This window comes from Cheilinus undulatus, linkage group 1 (genome assembly GCF_018320785.1).
Source record: "Cheilinus undulatus linkage group 1, ASM1832078v1, whole genome shotgun sequence".
Lineage (NCBI taxonomy): Eukaryota > Metazoa > Chordata > Actinopteri > Labriformes > Labridae > Cheilinus > Cheilinus undulatus.
Genome location: NC_054865.1, coordinates 51,389,958 through 51,411,955, shown reverse-complemented (window position 1 = coordinate 51,411,955; position 21,998 = coordinate 51,389,958). Strand labels below are relative to the sequence as shown.

At 40.6% G+C, this 21,998-nt stretch overlaps 1 protein-coding gene across 1 annotated transcript in view; it reads left to right on the top strand.

Moving 5' to 3' along the window:
* trip4 (thyroid hormone receptor interactor 4) overlaps positions 1–21,297 on the top strand; it is a 145,024-nt gene extending 123,727 nt beyond the window's left edge. The window contains exon 13 of the mRNA XM_041806506.1: positions 20,992–21,297. Within this exon, the coding sequence (XP_041662440.1) occupies positions 20,992–21,056 (65 nt within the window). The 3' untranslated portion in view covers positions 21,057–21,297. The remainder of the gene's footprint in view (positions 1–20,991) is intronic.
* Positions 21,298–21,998: the final 701 nt, after the last annotated feature.

Here is a 21,998-nt window from a genome sequence, read left to right as displayed (position 1 = left end):
TATTGTACTAAAATTAATTTCCACATCCAGATTGGAGACCAGTTTTCTTTTGCTTGAATCAGACCAGACTGGGTTAGGTGTTTTGTGTGTGCTCCACAGTTTCTGTGCTGGGTTTTTACAACATATATGCCAGGTTTTGCAGGAGCTGTCTTCCAATATCACCATACTTTAGAGGTGTGGTGTTCATTTTAGTTGTACCAGAAGTAAAGCATGGAGTGTGTTATATTTGTACATGTTTTCACTGTTTGACATACAACCAGTCATCTTCATAGGGCTGAACAACTGAAAAAACCGACATTGCAATATTTTTCTTTCTTTCTTTGTAAATAACAGTGAAATTAGACTTGGTAAACACAGTGCCTTTTTATGTACATTAATTACATTACAAATCAAATTAGTATATTTTTTGTATTTGGGTCTTAAAGTTGTTTTTATAATGGATTTACTAGTAAACATGTTGCTCATAGCTGTGTTACTTAAGTGTTATAATCCAGAAGTAACTTCTTTTCATTCAGTCGCCCTGTGAGTTTTTCTGATTAAACATAAGATCATTGTGATAAGCTCACACCAAGAGCTCTAGAATAAATTATCAGCATGTCCGCACCACTAACATCTGTGATAGAGTGATACTTACAGCATGCATCATTGCATGTCTGCTTCGAGTGTCATGCCGGTGTATCTGTGACAGCAGCAGAGTCACCTGTATCAGTTTCAGTCGCCTGTTCTGTAACCTTAATTTTTTTACATGTAGAAGACTGCACACAACATGTTCAGTCTACAGTCTATGTTCAGTCTGGTTATATCAGACAAGATGTTGATGTAGATTAGTGATAAAAACAAGAAAACTCACAGTTTTGGTTCTCATCAAACAACACTGAAGTGGCATCCTGATGCCATGTGTCATGTGACTGCCACAGCAAAAACTGGATTGTTGAATTCTCAGTGTTAAACATTTCAGAGTTGATTTTAACACGGAGTGTTAGACAATCTGAGTTAAATGGTGCTTAGTTTGGAGTTAGTTCACAGTGTTGCTACATTTAGTATCAATCTGACTATGAAGGGATTCAGTTGATCTGAGCTCCACCCACTGCAATTTTAAATCTAAGGGGCAGCATTTTCCCATCATGCCTTTGGGCCAAGTGTTTAGATGTTTTTAGATGTTTCTAGATATATTTATATGTGTTTACATTTTTTCTGTTGTAGAGTGATTGCTGTTGGGAGTTCTTTTTTCATGTTTCTGGTGAATTACACTTATGCATCATGAGTGAAGTTATCCACTAAGTTGGTCACTTCCTGCCTATGGAAGGGGATGATGTAAAATAAAGGGGGGAGTGCAGACTGTCAACTTAAGGCATATCGTTTAATCGCACGCATCCCTAATCTCAATCTACTGCAGCAGATTTTGATATACTCTAACCAATGAATCCAGTTAAATGGCCCTATCCAGCTGTAACCATAGCTCAGCTTTACTATACTTGTCCCATACTACAGGAGGTGACCAGTATTATTTTACTGAGTTCAATATTCTCAAACGCACCTTTGTTGTTAAGTAGATTTTGTTTGTTATAAGCTTTTGGAACTATCAATCATTGATATAATGGAGACTGTATTCCTCTAAAACATGTGCTATTGAAAAGTATCGTACATTTTTGCTGGCCTTTGTTTATCTTTGCTACATTGTTAAGCTGGAAGAGTGGAATGTGATAGTCAGAGAGATGTTGTTTATATAAATAGAAATTTCAGATTTACTTGCAGGATCCACCTACAGTCTGTTAGATTTTCCATTCTCTGAGATCTTGGTGAGAAAGAAGAAAAACCATTAATGCAGAGACACAGCTCAGTGTGGAAATGCTAAATAGACCCATGAAACACTTTGAGATTGCCTATATGAAACAAGAAGTGACACGGTGCACAGAATCGATTTGATTTCATCTGTGGAGCTCATGTGGTCTCCAGCTGACTTCTTTGTTAGGATTGCACTAAAAATCAAAACCTGATGCCTCTGAGAAAAAAAACGACATGAAAGGAACGCTTAACAAAAACAAGTGTTTGACTCCATGAGAAAACATGAAGTGATCTAAAATCTGAATTAAATCCTTCTGAAGTTTCCCAACTGTTTCTGGAAACAGTCTGAAATATCTGCTGATAATTAAGAGAAAGTGTTGGAACATGGAGTATTTCCCGTGATTCTTTAATAACCCCGTTACACTGCAGTCTTCTCTATAACGAAGTGTTCGGCGGCAGCAGCTCACTGTAGCAGCATCCAGGAGAAGTGACTGATAAGCTGTGAGGCTCTGGCTCTGTTTTCAGGAATCAGTCATGGCCGCAGGGGAGAGCAGCTCTGTCTGTTAGAGAACATCAGAGCAGGAAACCCCTGCTAACTGATGGATCCTCTCACTCAGTCTTTACATGAATCTAAGTCATTGTGGCTGAAAGGACAGAGGCGGTGCTTCTTTTCAACTAACAGAAATCTAGAGAAGGGTCAGGCATCAGTGGTGCCACGACAGTGTAGGACATGTTAACACATGGCTTCCAGAAGGATCCTCCGTCTGCTCGTTCATTTGTATTCAGCAGGAAATGGAGTGTGAGCAAACTCCAAGAAAAAGTGTAAAAACTTGGAAAACTCAGAATCGGCTTCTACATGAGATAGTTTGCTCCACACAGTTGTTATGTTACTGTGCTGAGTGTTTAAACCAAAAACTTCCATTAAAGAAAAATCAATTAAATATAGATTTTGATTTAAAAACAGAAGTTGTTTTGCAAGCTCCCCTCACACTCAGCAGCCACTTCTATGCAGCATATAGTTTCTGCTTCTCTGGGTCTGACAGTCAAACACGAATACAAGACATAATGACAGCCTGCAGTGGCGTGGCATCGTGGGAATTGTTGTCCTCATTGAAATCTTTCTGGAAAAGAATCAGACAGAGATCATGGCTTTACTTCAGAGGTACTACAAATCCACAAGGGGATACCTCAAGGTTCAGTTTTGGGGTCACTTTTATTTACTTTATATATCAATTGCCTCGGATACAATATTCAGAATGCTTCTTTTTACTAGTATGCTGATGATACGGTTATCTGTTGATGTGCACCTACACCTGCAGAGGCTTTTACAAATCTTAAGTCACAGCTAGTTTCAGCTAGCAAGCTGTTGACATATTCTGTACTTCTATTGTAGTTATCTTAGCTAACTACTTAGCTAAGTATTGAGTGAAGTAAGTAGTTGGCTTAATACTTAGCTCAATACTTGGCTTAATATTTTAGCTAAGTAATTAGCCAACTACTAGCTAAGTATTTAGCTAAGTAGTTAGCGAAATACTCTGCTCAATACTTGGCTGAATATTTTATCTAAGTATTAAGCTAACTACTTAGCCTAGTTAGCTAAATTCTTAGCTAACTACAAAGTAGTTCGTAGTCATACTTGGCTGAATATTTTAGCTAAGTATTTAGCTAACTACTTTACTAAGTAGTTAGCTAAATACCTAGCTCATACTTGGCTGAATATTTTAGCTAAGTATTTAGCTAACTACTTTACTAAGTAGTTAGCTAAATACCTAGCTCATACTTGGCTGAATATTTTAGCTAAGTATTTAGCTAACTACTTTACTAAGTAGTTAGCTAAATACCTAGCTCATACTTGGCTGAATATTTTAGCTAAGTATTTAGCGAACTACTTGACTAAGTAGTTCGCTAAAAACTTAGCGATTGTAAAACGACTTGCATTTATCAGATGTGCAATAGGAGCCATGCTGGTGTGAAATGTCTGGCAGGTGAATGCTTCTCTGAAGTAAAAATGTTCCTACCTGCAAACAAACTTCACAGTTTCCCAACAAAAGCTGTAGTGTATGCATCTGGGTTGTTTCTGACCCATGTGTATAAACCAAAAGCTCTGTTTGTTCATAAATTAAGAACGGAAATTTTTAAATTATTATTTGTGCTTAACAAAAACAAGATATATACTGAATACTTGGAAAAGTAAATGATGAAATACATTTACTCCAACGATGTATCATAGAAACACTCATCCATACATGAAATAATATTGAAAATTGATTTGGATCATTTCTGATCCGTGTTGTGCAATAGAGGGGTAGTGATAAAAAAAAGTTTTTTGTTTAAAAGGCAAGAAAGGAAAAAATAAAATAAGGATGTATGATGATCCAACACAAGTTGATTGAGGAATACCTGGAATACTGAATGATAAAATTAATTTCTTGCGAAGTTATAGAACATAAAAACTCAGCTGGGTCACGGTCAGGTTGAGAGATGTATTTCAGTGGAAGAATTCTACATATTGTACCTTTAAATGGATTTATTAAAAATTCTTTATTTCTTGTTTGTCAGCTTTATGTTTGCACAGTAATCCCAGTGCAGTTTCAACCTACACAGCAGCATAATCTTGAACCTACAAACATTCAGTCTATGAGCAGAGTTGTATTTTATTACTCAGGCAGCAAGATGGAGTTTCTGAGCAGCAGCCACAGAGCTTGAAACATTTACATAACTTTCACGGCTTTAGTTTTGTGTTTTCTGGAGAAGTTGGGGAAAGAAATGCACGCTCACAAATTCTCCAATCCAAAACACAAAGTATGCTGGGTATAAATTTCTCTTACACAGTCAATTTGGCTCCAAGCAGTTTGTCAAACACTCATTCTCCATTTCCAGGAGACTGAATTGCTGAAATAAACTTTCAGTTTGGACCCTTGCCAGGATAAGTGATTGGCTGTTGACAGACAGAGACTGCAAAATGTTCAGTCATGTCCAACATACCTTGGCTGACAGATTTTAAAGTGTTCACACGCCAGCTGAGCCCTCCTGAACGTGCAGTTTCACAGGATACAAGCGTCATTTTGGAAGTTGTTTATCAAGTATGTTTGCAGGAAGAACGTGGGTTTAAGACATTTACAAGAGCCAAGTGACAACAGATTGGAGCCAAGTCTTCAGGTCTGAGTGGAGAATAATAACTGAGTCCTGGCTTTAAATTTATCATTACCATAATTAGACACTATGCTACAGCCAAAATTGTAAATCTGTTGTCAACAGCAGCCCTCAGATGTTTAGAAAAGAGAACCACAATGCTTAGTAATGCATGCTGACATGTTTATTTTTACACAATGAAAGGCCTTCAGGATGTAGTCGATATACTGTATATACTGTGTGCAACACCATCTAACTTTCATACACAGAGACATTGATTACTGCCAACAGGCTTCTTTCACCACAGAATCATCTCTATCAGTGTTTGTCAAGCTCTGAGGTAGAAGAGCTCACTTTTATTTAAGAGCGGCTCATCGTCTTGTATGAGCAAAAACGTTAGAAGGGAAAATGTTTTTGCCTTGGATTGACTTTTCTCTGCCTCATATTTTTGATTGGCTCATATTTGTTTTATACAGTGTGTGGATCAATTTAGCCGAGTGTATTTTAAAGCGAAGGTGCAATGTGTACAATCTTCAGTTTTTATGGTTGTATATATTCACATCTAATTTGCTTGTTTGCACTTGTTTTGAGAATCTTTTAAGCAACATCCAACAGAAGCAGCAACGACTTTAATCTGGCCCACTGACATTTTCTAATTTAGGCGGGGCCATTGATCAAAATTCAGATTAAATTGCAATATGGCCAAATGCAATTTTCAAATCATAGATTTTGCAAGTTTTCATAACCTGAAATGTGTCAGAATACCGGTTTAATACATTTTTACAGCAGAATTGTTTTGCTCTACACATCATGCAAACATCAAGCATCAATTTTTTTCTAGAATAGTTTGCAAAAATCCCTCTTTACTTATTTTTGTTTACGGTGCATTCAGAAAGTTTTCAGACCCCATTCACTTTTTCAGTTTTGTCACGTTTCAGCCTGATGCTGCAGTAGAAAAAAAAATATTCCCATTAATTTACACTTTGATGCATTTTGCACTGAGGAGATGCTTCCATTTAGCCACTTTGTCAAAGCCTGGATGGTTGGAGGGCTACAGTGATGGTTGTCTTTGTACATTCTTCACACGAGATCTCTGTAGTAGAGGGTTGCATTGGAAGCAGGATCTGCAGGTCCTTCAGGGCCCAAGGCAAATCTAGCAGGGGCAAATGGACAAAAAAATTGCTGCAAGTCCCAAAATATTAATTTTTGTAGTGGAAAGCAAGTATTTCTATGATGGATGTATTGTTCTTTTACAACACAAACACAGCACTGCCAATCAGTCAATGAAATTTTTATGAGTAAGTGACAGAGCTGGAAAACAACTGGACTTTGTTAAAACGCCACCACAAGGAAAGCAATTTGGCACACCTAGATTAGATAATACACCTGTTCCACAATACCCAACAGAGTATGACATAATGCTAAAGCATATCTTTGTGTTCATATCAAACAAGATAGCATGGTAAATATGTCACATGTTGCTGATAGAAATCACATTTTAATTGCTGTTCTTTGTCAGTTGGAGTCACCAGTGCAGCGTAAGCATGTTAGAATCTTCTCCTCCACACAGTGAAATGTCAGGATGCTGTTTTAAAACTCCACAATAAAGTGCATGCACTAAAATGTTTTAAACTAGAATGGCCGTCTGAGGTGGCAGACCCACGCCGAACAGCGCCACCAAGGAACTCACATTCCCATTGATTACTATGGTGTTCAAAATTTCGAAGTCTGAGAAAAACCGAACGGGTGCGAGGATCATCACCAAAATCTAATCGATTCTTCCCTGTCACTATCCCAATATTCCCTGAAAGTTTGGTGAAGATCCAACTTTCCGTTCTGGAGTTATCTTGTACACATACAAACAAACAAACAAACAAAGATACGGAACGCTTTACATAACCCCCTGCCGATTTCATCAGTGTGGGTAATAAGTCAAATGGCACAGCTCTCATGCTCTCATTATTGCACACACTGCACAATAACAGAAGCACCTGTGCATGCAGAGACACTGAGCCATTATGCAGTAATTAGGGGAGAAACTACCCCTTTCTATACCAATTGGCTTCATTGCATTAATCAATTAATGATGAGGTTGGTAACAGCACAGCATTGATAGGGTAAAGATTAGCCTACGGTCTGCAGGAGCAGATGGAAGTGCTCACACTTCGGTCTTTATGATGCATGAGCTTTCCAGAGATTAGGAAACAATTCTACTTCTGTCTGACTTAAAAATAAAAGATGTGTAAACAAGGTTGGTAAATATTGGTTTGACATTACTAATACTAAGCCACAACCAGGAATTAAATCAGTCTGTGGCTCCCAGCAGCTCCATCATCAATGTGTGGCACCTTTACACATGACAAAGATGTGAGTGGTACGGTTGTTTTCTCCTTCATCCCAGGAAGAAACTTTGTCAAGTTGGTGCATAAGTGAACATATTAATATTACTGTTTCTTTAATTAAAAGCACTGATATTCTGAATATTTAACATGGATTGTCTAAATTTGCGCAGGATGTGGGCGTGATTGGACACACCTGTTGCGGGTGCAGACAGGAGTGGATGGGGTGCTCTGTGGAGGTAGGCGTAAAGGTCAAAAATCCAGTGGGAGTGGCTGGGAGCATTCCATGCAGATCCTACTCTGGAGCTCAGTCAGAGTGACTTTTGGGCTCTTGGTCACCTTTCTTACTAAGGCCCTTCTCCCTTGATGGCTCAGTTTGGCCAGCTGACCAGCTCGTGGAAGAGCCCTGATTGCTGAACCTTCAGTGCAGCAGAAATCTTTGTAGCCTTCCACAGAGCTACCCTAAACCATTCACCATTACCAATACAATGGTAAATCATTGAGCCAAGGTGTCTAACATAAAGCTGACTGTTATATGAACATGCGCCTCTATGAGACGGCCATGAAGAGTGAAGTTGAAGAGGGTCATTTCTGTCATATTTTGACTTGCTTGTCAGGATGTTTGAAGTGCCAACCCTGCAAGTACAATCCTCATTCTGCAACAAGTCATGCCAATTCCACACACTCATACATCAACACTCTAAGCAGCAAGGAACGTCTCTACAATATGTCAGCTTGAGGTGGTCTTCATCACTCAGCATATAACTTTCTGCAGCTGACAATCTGACAGTCACATTCGCTTTCAGCTGCAGCCAACCAGGTGTGAGTTGGAAAGAAACAGTCAGAGCTTCAAACACTTATTTTTTCATCCAAATTCCTCTCATTTCTACTTTTCTCAACTCGTCATGTTCTTGGATGAACCGAGACATTCGCCCCTGCGCTGGCAGTGATCGAGTTATTATGCTTTCAGAGGAGAAGCTGGAGGAGTGAGACTGAAATGTAATAAAGTTTCAAACAAACGCCAGGAGAGAATTTCAGCAATATGCAAGCTCAACCTTTATTTAAACCTTAACTTTTTAAATCCTAATGTTTCAGCTCCCAACCATACACTGGGGAATACAGCGACCTTTGTGATTGCTTTGAGAGCTAGAAATGTTTTCTGTGTCCTTGTTTTTGAAGTTTTGAGCTAGCAACTCCACTTACAATGACAACCTCTCATCCCACCTGTGAATTTAGCAGCTTGAAACAATGTGCAGCTTTAGTTTTCTGACTGGATGTGTGTTTGTAAGAGTAGCATTTGTTCTGCTTCAGCAAACTGTGTGTAGCTTTCTTCTGCTGCTGCCACCATTTAATGACCATTTGCTTTAACAAGGTCAAACTTGTAGACTGCTTTAAAGGCACAAGTCGTAAAGTAGATGGCTAGAGATTTAAGCACCTTTATGTAGCATTTATTAGGAGTACAAAAACATTCCTTCAGATCGGTTGGTGTTTTATTCATGCATAATTTTGTTTTGTTATTGAAATTTTTTTATCCGACTGCTCAGGCTGCATACAGATGTGATCTGGGATGCCACTGTCTAGATTTGAATCGTTCTGCTGAGGCAACATGTACCGGCACGTATTAAAGATCTGCCCATCAAATGACGTGACCTCCCAGATTTCATTAGTTAAAGCCAACATGGCTTTATTTGTATCCATCCAGCCTCGCTTCATTGTAGCGTTTCTTTTTAGAGACCTGGATTATTGTCTCAGCTCATTAAAAAGAGCCAGTTGTCTTGCGCTCAAACAGCTTTTCATTTGGTACCATCTTTCTTAAAAACAACAAAAATGGGAAAAGGAAACCCTCAGAATTTGTCATCTTGGTTGGAGATGTCATTTATATCAACCTGTACCCCACAAGATACCTTCACCAACTAGTGTATTAGCATGCCTTTTAAAAGTATTTGTATGACAAAATTAAGGTGAAAAGCTGTTAAAGAGGCATCAATAGCCTCCTAGCTTGGGGCTACTTAACCTCCAATAATTTGTATTGCTCGCAGCTTTGCTGCTGACACAAGCAGCAAACCTCCAGTCATGAAAAATGAAGCCAATGTCGAAGTGAAAAAAATGGCAATACAGCGAGTGTCCACTTGAGGCTGGATGCAGGAACACTGGAAGTTCCATCTGAACACCTTTTAAAAAGCCGTTTTTTTACACTAGAAATAAACTGGTTTACAGCCTGGTTCAAAAAAACAAACATGTCTCACTAGCCAGTGTCTTTATGTGCTCTCACTGTACAGGGGATGAATTTTTTGTACCACAGTGATTTAGATTATATTGAGGAAAAACCTCACTGCTAACTGATTGGCGCATCCCATTTGATTGACAGATAGCTCAACAGGCAGAAGCTACGTTTCTGTCAACCAGAGTGCTAGCTTGCTAGCTGACAGGAAGTTAAGCATAGTGGCTGTAAGGTTGATCCAAAGTTCAGTTGAGACAGCAATTTCTATATGGAAGCTGCCGCGGATTGGTTTCCAAAGCAGTTTGAGTTCACCTATTGTAAGCAGATGGCTGATGTCACACAGGGTTTGTCTAACTCTTTCTACAGTCTATGTGCAGACAGCATGCAGACAGCGTGCAGGGATACCAAGGCTACAGAAATGATGTGTGGGCTGTTTGGATAACAGATGGACAAATAACTTCTGATATCAGGCCTTTGGGTAACTTTGTAGGCAGAGCCAGTCATCTCATAATGGGAAGGTTTTAGGTTCCATTCCCAGCTCCTGCTATGTTTACATGGACCACCTGTAATTGGAATAAATGCCTGATCTGAATGAAAATACTTAATTTAAACACTCCATTCTGAATAAAATTCTCAGAACTGGCTCATTTGGAACGAAATTTCATTCCAGTCGAGAGGAGTGGTTCATGCTGATAGTTGTTCCCATCAGCATCCATGAAAACACTCAATCTGATCATTTCTCCCTGTTTAGGGTGATTTTTCCATCTGCCCATAGACATGGACAGAACGGACAGAAACGTGGTGGGAGCAAAACTAAACTGATCTGTTCCTGAGATAACGTTTTACTTGAAACTTTAAAAAAGCTCAGAATTGTTGATCAGATGATACAAGGCACAGACAAGAAAGTAGAACAATCCAATATTTTTACACAGGGAGGAGTTGGAAAAAAAAATGAGCTAGTGGCCGTGGCTTGTTTACAACAAAAACAAAGAATTTCTTCTTTCTTGGTAGACCAGTGGGATGATACTGCACATGTCAGAGCAGTTTTATTCAGTTCATATGTGTGATGCTTGAGCACACACATCTGAATCGGATCACGTGTATTCAAATACATGCACTTTAATATGGAGTTGGCTCCCTTTTGCAGCTATAACAGCCTCCACCCTTCTTGGAATGCTTTCCTCAAGGTTTTGGAATGTTTCTGTGGGAATTCTTGTCCATTCATTCTGTAGAGCATTTAGGGCCGGCACTAATGTTGGATGAGAAGGCCTTCTGGTCCAGTTCATCCCAAAGGTGCTTGATGGGTTTTAAGGTCAGGGCTCTGTATGGGCCAGTCAAGTTTTTCCACACCAAACTCATGAAACCATGTCTTTATAGTCCTTGCTTTGTGCACAGTCATGTTGGAATAGAAAAGGGCCTTTCCCAAACTGCCACTAAACTGGAAGCACGGCATTGTCCAAAATGTCTTGGTATGCTGAAGCATTAAGATTGCCCTTCAGTGGAGATAAGGGGCCTAACTCAACCCTGGAAAACAGCCCCATACCATCCACCAACAGTTAGCACAACTCAGTCAAATAGGTAACTTTCTACCAGCAAACCCAAACCCAGAATCACCCATTGGCCAGCCAAACAGAGAAGGATGATTCGTCACTCCACAGAATGTGTTTCCACTACTCCACAGTCCAGTATCAGTGTGCTTTGCACCAGTCCATCTGACACTTGTCATCGAACTAGGTGATGTGAGGCTTGCATGCAGCTGCTCGGCCATGGAAACCCATTCTAAGAAACCTCTGTTGCACGGACTTTGTGCTTACAATAATGCCAGTGGAACTTTTTCGGCTTTGGAACCAGCACTGAAGGCCAAAACATTTTTCAAATACATACAAAAGAAACAGGAAGGCATACTGCCTTTATTGGCACTGATGCATCACCTCATCCCTAAATCAGTACAGAAGATATGACTAGCATTTCTCTATTAAGAAATTTAAATTGGCTTTTTCTTTAAAAAAGTCTTATGGTTATTTGAAATATCTTTTTATGTTTAAAACAAGGCATCTAAAACAAAGGCAGACAAACCACAATGAGCTGATAGCAGGTAGAATCTCTGTTTAGTTTCATGTTATTTTGGGGGCGCTGATATAAACCAGTTATCACCATGTCCTCTCTGCTCCACATCCGCCCACAGACCAGCACTACCTCTGCTGTCTCCCACTTGTCAGACACTGGTTCTCTGGCGAGTTGTGATGAACTGTCATGTGCGTGACTAAACCGGTTCAACAGCGCGCCGTTGGTTGGAGAAATCACTCAGCCATTACAGCCCCTCAGTGTCTGTGAAAACAGCTTCAGGCAGGGCGGTTTGGACCAAGAGATGGGGAGAGACTGTTTTCTCTGCAGCAGGGAAGCACGGTTCATGCGTCTCCCTAACCCCTTGCAAACAGCATGCCAACACAAGTCTCAAACAGCACCTTCTCTATCCACTTGTAAATTCACCCGCTCGGCAGCACAGGAAGGGAATGTAAATTAGGTGTGACTAACAGCAAGATGGGAATCCTGGCAGTTTTTCCCCTCCTCTCTTGCTGTTCTCCCCCGGCTGCCGAGGCTTTTGTACACAACCGCTTTCCCGCAGTGCTCGAGGCTGTCAGCTTGGTTTCACATGCAGAATGACTTCAGCTGGAGGTATGCAAGGCTGGGGATAGATAAGAAAAATATGATAGAAAGGTAGAATGGCTGAGCTGCGTCAGAATGAAGCTATTTTAAAAGATCTGTTTGATTCATCTTGAACAAGGTGTCCTTTCAGCTCATCCTCTAAACCACTAGACCAGCCAGGCTTTATGAAATGTACGAAATACAACAGCCATGTGTGATTTCCTAGAAACATTAAGCTGTACTGCAACAAGCTTTGTGACATAGCTGCACTACATTATTTGTTCAAGTTGAAGGATAAGGTATGTGATAGTTTTATTGCTAATAAATCCCATGAAAATCCAGAATGAGCAATAAATTGATCCAACAAACAACAATAAAGCCTGAAACAAATGATCATATACTACCAAATACCTAAGCTGATTTTTAAAAAATGTTTTGTGTATATCTAAAGAAAAACACAGACTTTGTAGTTTCTTCTGAGTCAGTCACTCATACAACAGCTCGAGGCTGTAAATACCCAAAAGAAACCCAAGGTTTATTTATGTGTAGCTAATAATAGTTACCCAGAAAAAGCACTACTTCTTCTTTAGGCAAGTCTGGTCTGTTAAAAACAACTGTCACCATCTGATGTGAATGTTTTTTGGCTATGCAAACAGCGATACTCTAGGAATGTCAGCTGGTTTGGCTAAAATAACTCTTAAAAACAGTCTGGTGCAATGTTATAACCTGTTATTTGTGCTGACATGATGAATTTTACTTGTTTCACTGCTTGCAGGAGGGCAAAGTTTCCATCACAAGTTTTATACCGTAAAAAGCCAGTCCATCCATACATCTAACCATCCCTCTGTCAATCCAGCCAACATCCATTCATCCATCCAACCAGCCAGCCAGTGAGCCATCCTTTAGTCCATCCATTCACTCATCCACTCTTCAGTCCATCCATCCATCCATTCACCAACCATTCCTTAAGTCTCTGAGAGCCATCCATCCAGCAATCCAGCAAACCATCCATCCATCAGAATAACTTTACATCCATCCATCCGTAAGTGAATCCAATCATCCATCCCTTGGGGTTCTATCCATCCTTTAGTCCGTCCGTCCATCCATCCATTCGCCCAGCCATCCATCTATCCAATAGTCAATCCTTCCATCCATCCTTTAGTCCGTCCGTCCATCCACCTATCCATGCCTCCATTTATCCCTCAATCCACCCAGCCGTCCATCCATCCATTAGTCAGTCCATCTATCCATCTTTTAGTCTGTCAATCCATCCACCCATTCCATCCATCCATCCATCTATCTATCCATCCTTTAGTTTTTTCTTCCATCCATCCATCCTTTAGTCTGTCTATCCATTTATCCTTTAGGCCGATGTCCATCCATCCATCCACCAATCCATCCATCCATCTATCCATCACTGAGTCTGTCCATCCATCCATCCACCTGGTCCTTCCATTCATCCATCCTTTAGTCTATCCTTCGATTCATTTTTTTGTCTATCCTTCCATCCATCCTTTAGTGCATCCGCACATCCACCCATCCATCCCCTCCATCCATCCATCCATCCATCCATCCATCCTTTAGTCTTCCCATCCATCCATATTTAGTGAGTCCATTCATCCATCCTTCCTTTATTCAGTCCATCCATCCATATTTTAATGACTCCATCCATCCATCCATCCATCCATCCATCCATCCTTTAGTCCATCCTGCAGTATTTCTTTCTACCAAAAATCTAGAGTAACACCAGCTTCATCTGCTTCCAGTGCAGTATTTGTTATGCTGTGTACGACAGTATTGGTTCAGATCTATACCTGAGCATCAACTGAACATAATACCATTAAACCCACTCTTTCAGTTTCAGATTGCCAAAGCATTTTCACTCTGAACTGCTTCTTTCTCTCCAGGCAGTGTACTTGTGATAGATTCTGAATTGGTTATTGTGAAAGCCCAGTGGGAATCAATGTAACAGATACTGTTAAAGGTGTTATATTCAGTCACAGAGTCGGTGGTGCTCCACTTTTAGCTTCTTCCTTTTCTGTGTCATCATTCGTAGGCATGGAGTAATTTCCTCCTGCTGAAACGTGTCATCTGAAGGCGTAGCGACATGTGGTTAAAGTGTATATGCAAAGCTGTCCTGGGTTTATTATCAAGGTGAATTGGGACTGGTGTGTAATAAAAAGATAGAATTCAAAATCCAGCCTTTTTTATTCTCCAGTGCGTAGGCAGTTACTCTCACAGAAAGAGAAACAGCAACCAGACAATTATTCTTGTGATTATTATTGCAAGGAAGTGGATGGGCCTGTGTGTTATTGATGTCAGGGAGAATGTCAATGAACCTCTATTTCAGTCTAATAAATACTCTTTGCACTGCTGCCCCTGGATTTTCAAGGGATTATGTGAATGCGCCTTCCATCAGCAATGAACTACACTCTCCCATCATGTGTAATGGGAATAGTATGCATGCAGTCATATTAGTGAATATGTGAGGAAGGTATCCAAGTGTGGTGTATGTATGAGCAAGTCTGGCTGAGTGTGTGTTCAAGGGGTGATTTTACAGTCTCCATGATGGAGAGCTAGCCCTGTGCAGACAACCTGTGCTTATTTTATAGCCTCCTCCCCAGCTGCAGCATGAGGGCAATAAACCTTTCTCCAGCAATCTCCAAACAGTGCAGCAATCAATGGGAAATTATCTCAGCCAATCGATGGGCCAGCCTTTCTATTTCTCCCGCTCTCTACCTCTCCTGCTGTCCTATCTGTATCCCTTTCTCGCAGCACCCCTCCCTCTCCCTCTCTCCTTCCATCCCTTCTGTCTCATTTTTGCTGTCTCTCTGTTTTTTCCACCCACTCCTTCACGACTCACCCCCCCACTCCTCCTCCCCCACTTTCACTTGCATTCCCTCCAGCTCTCTCAGCTCGGCAGCACCTACTCTGAAATGCGACAGCTCAGCAGCTCCAGAGCCATTAACAAAAGTCGCCTTCACCCAAGGAATATGTAACAGTGCTGGATTGACTTTCTGGGGGAATTTAATGAGTCTGACTTGTTCATTCGACCACAGGGTACTTCCTCTGACAGTCATGACAACAAGGCCCACTTTGCTCTGCAGTATGGGCTCTATATTGTTCTTGCCCTTGGTCATTGTTGGCCAGTTGTATGGCTCCTTGCTTTCCTCAGTGTTTCAGTATACATTCAACACATTTGGGGAACAGTCGAAAGGTCAAGTCTGCCTATGTAAAAACTATAAATGTAGAGTATACCTTAGTCACTGCAGTGTTCCAATTAGCAGTCTGTTTTTGGGGGTCTTCCAGAAAGAAAAGAGGTTTAAACTGTCTCCCTGTGTGATGATTTCCGATGTTATTTAACAAGTCCACAGTATCCCATGTCTGTGCAGCTTTGTACCTTTTTCTAGTACCATCTGTGTTTGTCAGGTGGAGTTTGCACTCCTGTGAGCTACCTGTGCAGTAGTTGAGTGCTCAGCCCAGTGGTGCACTCTCAAAGCCCATGTCCAGTTTGCCTTCAGTTGCTCCACCAGCATCCACTGGTCACTTGTCATTAATTTAGGGGTCTTAACAAACAAACCTAACCTGACACGACAGATGGATTTGTTTCACACACCCATGTGGAAAACCTCCCATAGACAGCGTTTGGGAAAGGGTGGAGGCTTTAAAAAAATCCTCGGAGGGTGATTGGATGAACGTTCCTTCTGTCACATCTTTATGGACCAATCAAAGCAACAAGACACGTGACGCAGCCGCTACCGAAGAATAAATCCATAGAGAACTGCATAACGTGAACCATGGCAGCTGTAAACATGTCAGTACATGACTTTCGTTGTTTTTGAATAGAAAGCAACTCAATGCTGTTCTTTGTTCTTCTTTAAACGAAGAAATGTCATCAAGTTCTGATGAAACCGGCTCTTCAGCAGCATCCACTCTACTGCCTTCTGCCATAATTGCACCGGCCTCTTGTTGCTGCTTGCATACATCACAACTCTGCCGTGCCCAGAAGTACTGCCCCTTGATGCTGATTGGTCCTATCACTTTCTCACCGGGACCAAACTGTTCAGACAGGAGCTTTGCAAGCTGGATTTGCTAGTGAGAGAAACACGGAAAACGGGCAAATCTATCTGCTTTGCGAGATTAAAGAAAACCAGAACTCTGCAAATATTTTTTTTTTTTTTTACAGTACACCACCATTTTCTTTAACTCTATGATTATGACATGGCACCACTATCCTGGTCTATGCAGTTGATTATCAAACAGACTTTTTGCAAGACAGGGGACTGGTGGTTGATGATGATGGATGCACTGGAACTGGTAAAAGAAATATTGTTGCCAGCTTTTAAAGTAGTAAATAGGTTGGCACTGCCTTATTGATTTACTCCATGTTTACTGTCGTGCCAGAGCACTTAGGTCAACCAATCAGCAGCTTCCAACCTTGCAAGCAGATGGATTGGCCACACTCCATGTCTGTCATCAGGTAAATCCATCTTGCAAAGCTAAAATTTACAACATTTGTGCCAGACCTGAAAACTAGTCTGACCAGTCAGTGTCATTTGAGTAGAACAAGGCAGATTTAGTTGGACTTGAATCAAATAGCTATGAGTACATCCCATGTAGCAATTAACTGAGAGATGTAGCTGTTGAGTAGTGACAGTTTTATCAGAACTGGACCACAATAAATGAAGAGTAAAGAACAGCACTGAAAGCTTTTCATGATAGAAAAGATATTTTCACACTTCTGCTGACCTGCTTCAGCATGAGTTTGTGATCATTACGGGGGGGTTCAAATTGCACTATAAGCCAGTGTAGCCAATGTCTGCTACAGTGTAGCAATTAGCTCAAATGTAGCTGTAAAGAGCAGTAGCTTAGTCAGACCTCAACCACATTTCTTTATTAAAACTAGAGCAAAGAGACTCTTTGAGTAACATTTCATGACTTAAACAGAGAAAAGGTCAGAGGTTTAATCTGGGATTAAATTATGTTTAGACAGATTTTAGAATTAGTTACATGAACAGTGGCCTACTAAACCTTTGTAAGCTAAAGCTAATATAGCTAACCTGGCTACATAAATACCATTACTATACAAACCAGTGTAGCTAAGCTAGCTTTAGCAAACTGTGCTTTAGCAAACCGAGCTAAAGATCACATAGTTACGTACAGAAAGTACCTACATAGATTACTTGGCCACTTTGTGAGCTAAGCTTTTGCTACATTGGCTACATATATAGTTACGTTTTCTACATAGCTTCTGCACCTAACAGAGTTGTGTAAGCTACATCTTCTGTGTTAGAATGTGTTCAGGGAGGACGAGCTTTTCTCCTGTAAGCAGGCTGTTTACCCGGCTTATTAAAGGTTTTGTAATCCAGTTTTGCCGGTCAGGTTTTTAACCTTTTCCTTTTGGTATCCTAACCGTTACCCTAATCCTATATGGAAGTTAAATCCAGTTTTATTTCAAAAGTGTTTCAGTTCTGACAGAGACGGTGTCTAGGATGAACAGTCTGTGATAGCAGCTGTCAAAGATGTATATCTGCAGCCAGACCTCTCTCCTTTTTCTAGTATTATTGTAATGTTGATAATTCCTCATCTTTACCTTAATTAAAGTGGGTGTTTCACATTTTGAACATAACATGGTAGGTGCTTATTATGGATATCGATTCATGACATTGCATCTCTCCCAGCTGGTGGCTTTAGTGTAGTTAAAGAGCCAAGTAAAGCTCTGTAAATCCCGAAAGACGCAGCCTTACAGTGGGACTGGTTTAAGCTCTTTTCTACTGAGTTGTGACCAAAAATGTAAACCTCTGCATGCCTTGCATTTTTCCTGCCTCCCTCGTTGTCATTAAGGTTAAAAATGTGCTGGGTGCATAATAATCTGACTTAGCTAGCCCTGGCTGACAGAGTAACTACCTCACTAAAACAAAGTGCTGTCAGTGCCTACTTTGATATTTATTCCATCTGTGTTTTATGTTTGCTGATAGAAATCACGAGTGTTACTATGGTACAACAAAGAAAGCTACACAAGCCAATTTTCCGGAGTATTGACTCCTGCTCTTGAATCGTCAGCACCCAGAGAGAGGAAAGAATGATGCATCCCTGTTACAGTTGTTGTATCATTATAGTAATCCTGGATAAACTTTTGGCAGCGTGTCCCAAAACAAACCAGAGGTGTTTCCACGCCTAAGCAGCTCTTGCTCCTGGCAGAACAGACAGACAGACACTGAAAGCCTTTCAGACATGCTAGGAAATGTTGAGCAAACAGCACTTCTCCTAAACACCTTGTTTATGCTGCTACTACCCACTAAGTTCAGCCATAACGTGACAACATGAAAAGAAAGCACAAGTGACAACCACCACCCCTGCCTGTCACACTTGTATCATTCTTTCCTCTGCCTCAGCCAAGGGGAAAACAGCCAGCAAACGGAGCGGTTTGACAAGCAGGGGGCTGGGCAGATAGACACTGGGACTTTATTTGCCTTGCAGTTAAGGAGAGGGTCAGTGCAGGTTATCAAAACCCAGCAGAGAGTGTTTTGCAATGAAAAGGATGAAGCAGAGAAACACAGTATGTGAGAGTGAGCTCTAATGGAGAATGTAATACCTTATTGATACAGCTAAGAGAGTGAAAAGTGTCAGAGTGGATGATGGTGTCAGCTCCGATCAGTAGCTGCAGGGGTTTTTGTTTACACTCCATAGCTACAAGCTTTTATATAAATAGCAACCTGGCAAAATCCCTCTTTGAGATTCTCAGCTGTTTTCATCTTTGTAAACAGCTCATCAGAGGTTCACTTGAGTTAGCAAGCAACAAATTATAACCATGGAAATTCTCACAAACAATGGAGGCTACTGTTGGGAATGGTAGTCCTCTAATCAGCAAGTTCATGCAGGTGCTGTTTGCTGGCTCAGCTGCAGAATCCAGACATATTAATGAAAGAATACTTGACTGTTACATTCTTGGCAACATTAGAAACACGCACTGATACAAACATGCTGTAGCTACATCAAGGAGATCTTTACCATTTTAATATCAGTCAGATCTTACTGGCAGGCCTGAGTCTGTTATCCAAAATAGTTTCACGTCAGCTTTATTCAGCTCCCTGGTGTCCCACCAGGATTAGTATTAGATCCCCTACTGTTCACAGTATAAATAGTAACATTTTATTCATTTTCCATTGTTGTGTCTGTTTTTAAACAGATGATACGATGTTGTATTTTTTTTATACTCCATAGGAGACCATTTTAAAATCACAGTATCTTTTGTTTTTTTTTTTACTTAGATGATTTTCCTATATTTTTCCCATTCTTTTTACCCTCTACCTTTACAAGCCTTTGAGAGTCGACTGCCAAGAAGCATCCCCGCAGCATGATGCTGCCACCACCATGCTTCACACTGGGGAAGGTGTGTTTGTGGTGATGTGCAGTGCCTGGTGTCCTCCTAACATGGCATCTTGATGGCCAAAAAGCACCATTTTGGTCCCATCAGACCAAAGAACTTTCTTCCACTTCCACCATGGAGTCTCCCACATGCCTTTTGGTGAACTCTAGTGGAGATTTAATGTGAGTTTTCTCTTTTCCACTCTCCCGTAAAGCTTTGGCTGGTGAAGAACCTGGCCAACAGTTGTTGTGTGTATAGTCTCTCCCATCTCAGCTGCTGAAGCTTGTAACCCCTTCAGGAGGTCATAGGTGTCTTGGTGGTCTTTCTCACTGGTCTTCTTGCACGGTCACTCAGTTTATGAGCACGGCCTGATTTAGACAGATTTACACATGTGCCATATTCCTTCCATTTCTTGATGATAGATTTAACTGATCTCCAGGAGATGTTCAGTGCCTGGAATTTTTTTGTATCCATCTCCTGACTTATACTTGTCAGTAACCTCTTTTTCTGAGTTGCTTGGAGTGTTCTTTTGTCTTCATGGTGTAATGTTAGCTGGGAATACTGATTAACCAGTGACTGGATCTTCCAGAAACAGGTGTCTTTACACTACAATCACTTGAGACACATTCACTGCATTCAGGTGATCCCCATTTCAGTAAATGTGAGACTACTAGCACCAATTGGCTAGACCTCTGTGGAATAAATTCAGGGGGTGATTATTTATGCAGTCTCTTATTTTATGTTACATATTTTTATAAAATAGGCATTACTTTGTAGAATTCTGTTTCATGTTGATATTGAAATTGTTTTAGGGTTATTTTTTTGTCAAAAAGGCCAAATGATAATAACCATGATTGATTTATAAATCAATAAAAGGGCAAAACATCCAAGGGAGTGAATGCTTTTTATAGGCAGTATAGATTAATTAAAATTGGATTGATCTATAACTGCATTATTTAGGTGTTAGCTGGACATTGAGAAATGTAATTCTGTGCGATTTCAGTTGGACTACCATGCTAACTTGCTTTTAAATGTCCAGATTTAGACTGACACAGTAACTCAGCTTTCTCTAGCTGCATGTAAACATACTTACTGTTGTCATTAGTAGGTATTCAGACATAACAAAGGCTCATTTGCTAGTACTAGGCTACATTTAATGTCTTTTTTGTGTGTTTGGTCATTGGTACTCGAGGATTATCCTTACAGTACATCTATATAACTGGATTAAAAGACGTCTTATTTTCCTACTGACAAAAGCTGAGGTCTGATCGCTCTTTGTCATGGAATAAAAGGTCTCATTGGCCTTTTACCTCATCAGCTCTCTGTCTCTCTCTCACTCAGCCTCTCTCTCTTTCTCTGCTCTGTCTCTCGGAGGCCGCCTCTAATCAGCAGGCCTTGAGCTCTCAGAAAGGTCACTCTGTCCCTTTGATGGTGTTTTGATTCATCCCTTCCTCTTCTCTCCCCTCCCACCCTTCCCTTTCGCCCCCTTTCTCTCACAGGGAAGCTGGAGAGTCACTACCACCAGGGTGCCAAGAAGGGGCTGGTCCCGTCAGCTGCAGAGTGAAGTCAGAGGGGGAAAAAATGTGTCTAATCCCAAAGGAAACATGGAAAATATGTTGTCACATTTTTCACTGGGTCATTGCAACATTTTGTTAGAGATGGTAATGTTGAGTTATCTTTTTCAACTCTTCAGCTCTCAAATTGGTCATGTGGAATATTGGCAGTTTTGGGCTATAAAATAATTTGTCATTGATTATATCCTAGTTCTCTACTTTATGTTAAAAAATAAACTGTTCTAATGACAACTTGTGCTTTTTTGCTTTGATTCCCTTGATTTTTTTTTATTGTCAGAATAAAAAATGATGAGTGCCTTCTTTAAAAGCACAGTAAAAATTCATCAGATTGCTTTCATTCACTCATGACCTCAGAAAAATTCACTCCTCATCGTCATCAGCTGTTCCCCTCACACCTAAGGCCTCATTTAGCCCAACAATAGCCCTGTGTTAGAAAGCACAGCCTTCTCATTCGTTTCAATGAGGCCATTGCATCGGCACAGCAGGAGGGACAATACAGAGCGCTCCAGCCAAGAAACACGGTGTTGTGAAGCGAATCATCACGCTCATTATGCACATGAGCGTAATTCAATGTCACCCAGCAACACACTGTTTAGCCTAATCAAATACATGATTGTGTACTATCCATACCTTGTAGTGTTTAACTCGAGCGTCTGGCTAATTCTTCTGTTTACCTCATAAGCATGAACGGACAAATCATTAGTAGCCATGAAACCATCTCAGAGGTGTGGAAAAACTCCACAAGCTACTATTAACCCACTTTAGATAAGACCAAAGAGTCTTGATTTTATTGTACAGTCTGGGCTCTGCAGTGGCATTTCCACTTCTGTGAGGTATCCGTGAGAATCACACTAACACCAGGGAAGAAACCTCTGGGATATTTTGGACCCAGGGATATTTTCAGTCTAAACAGCTTGGGTTACAGGCCTGCA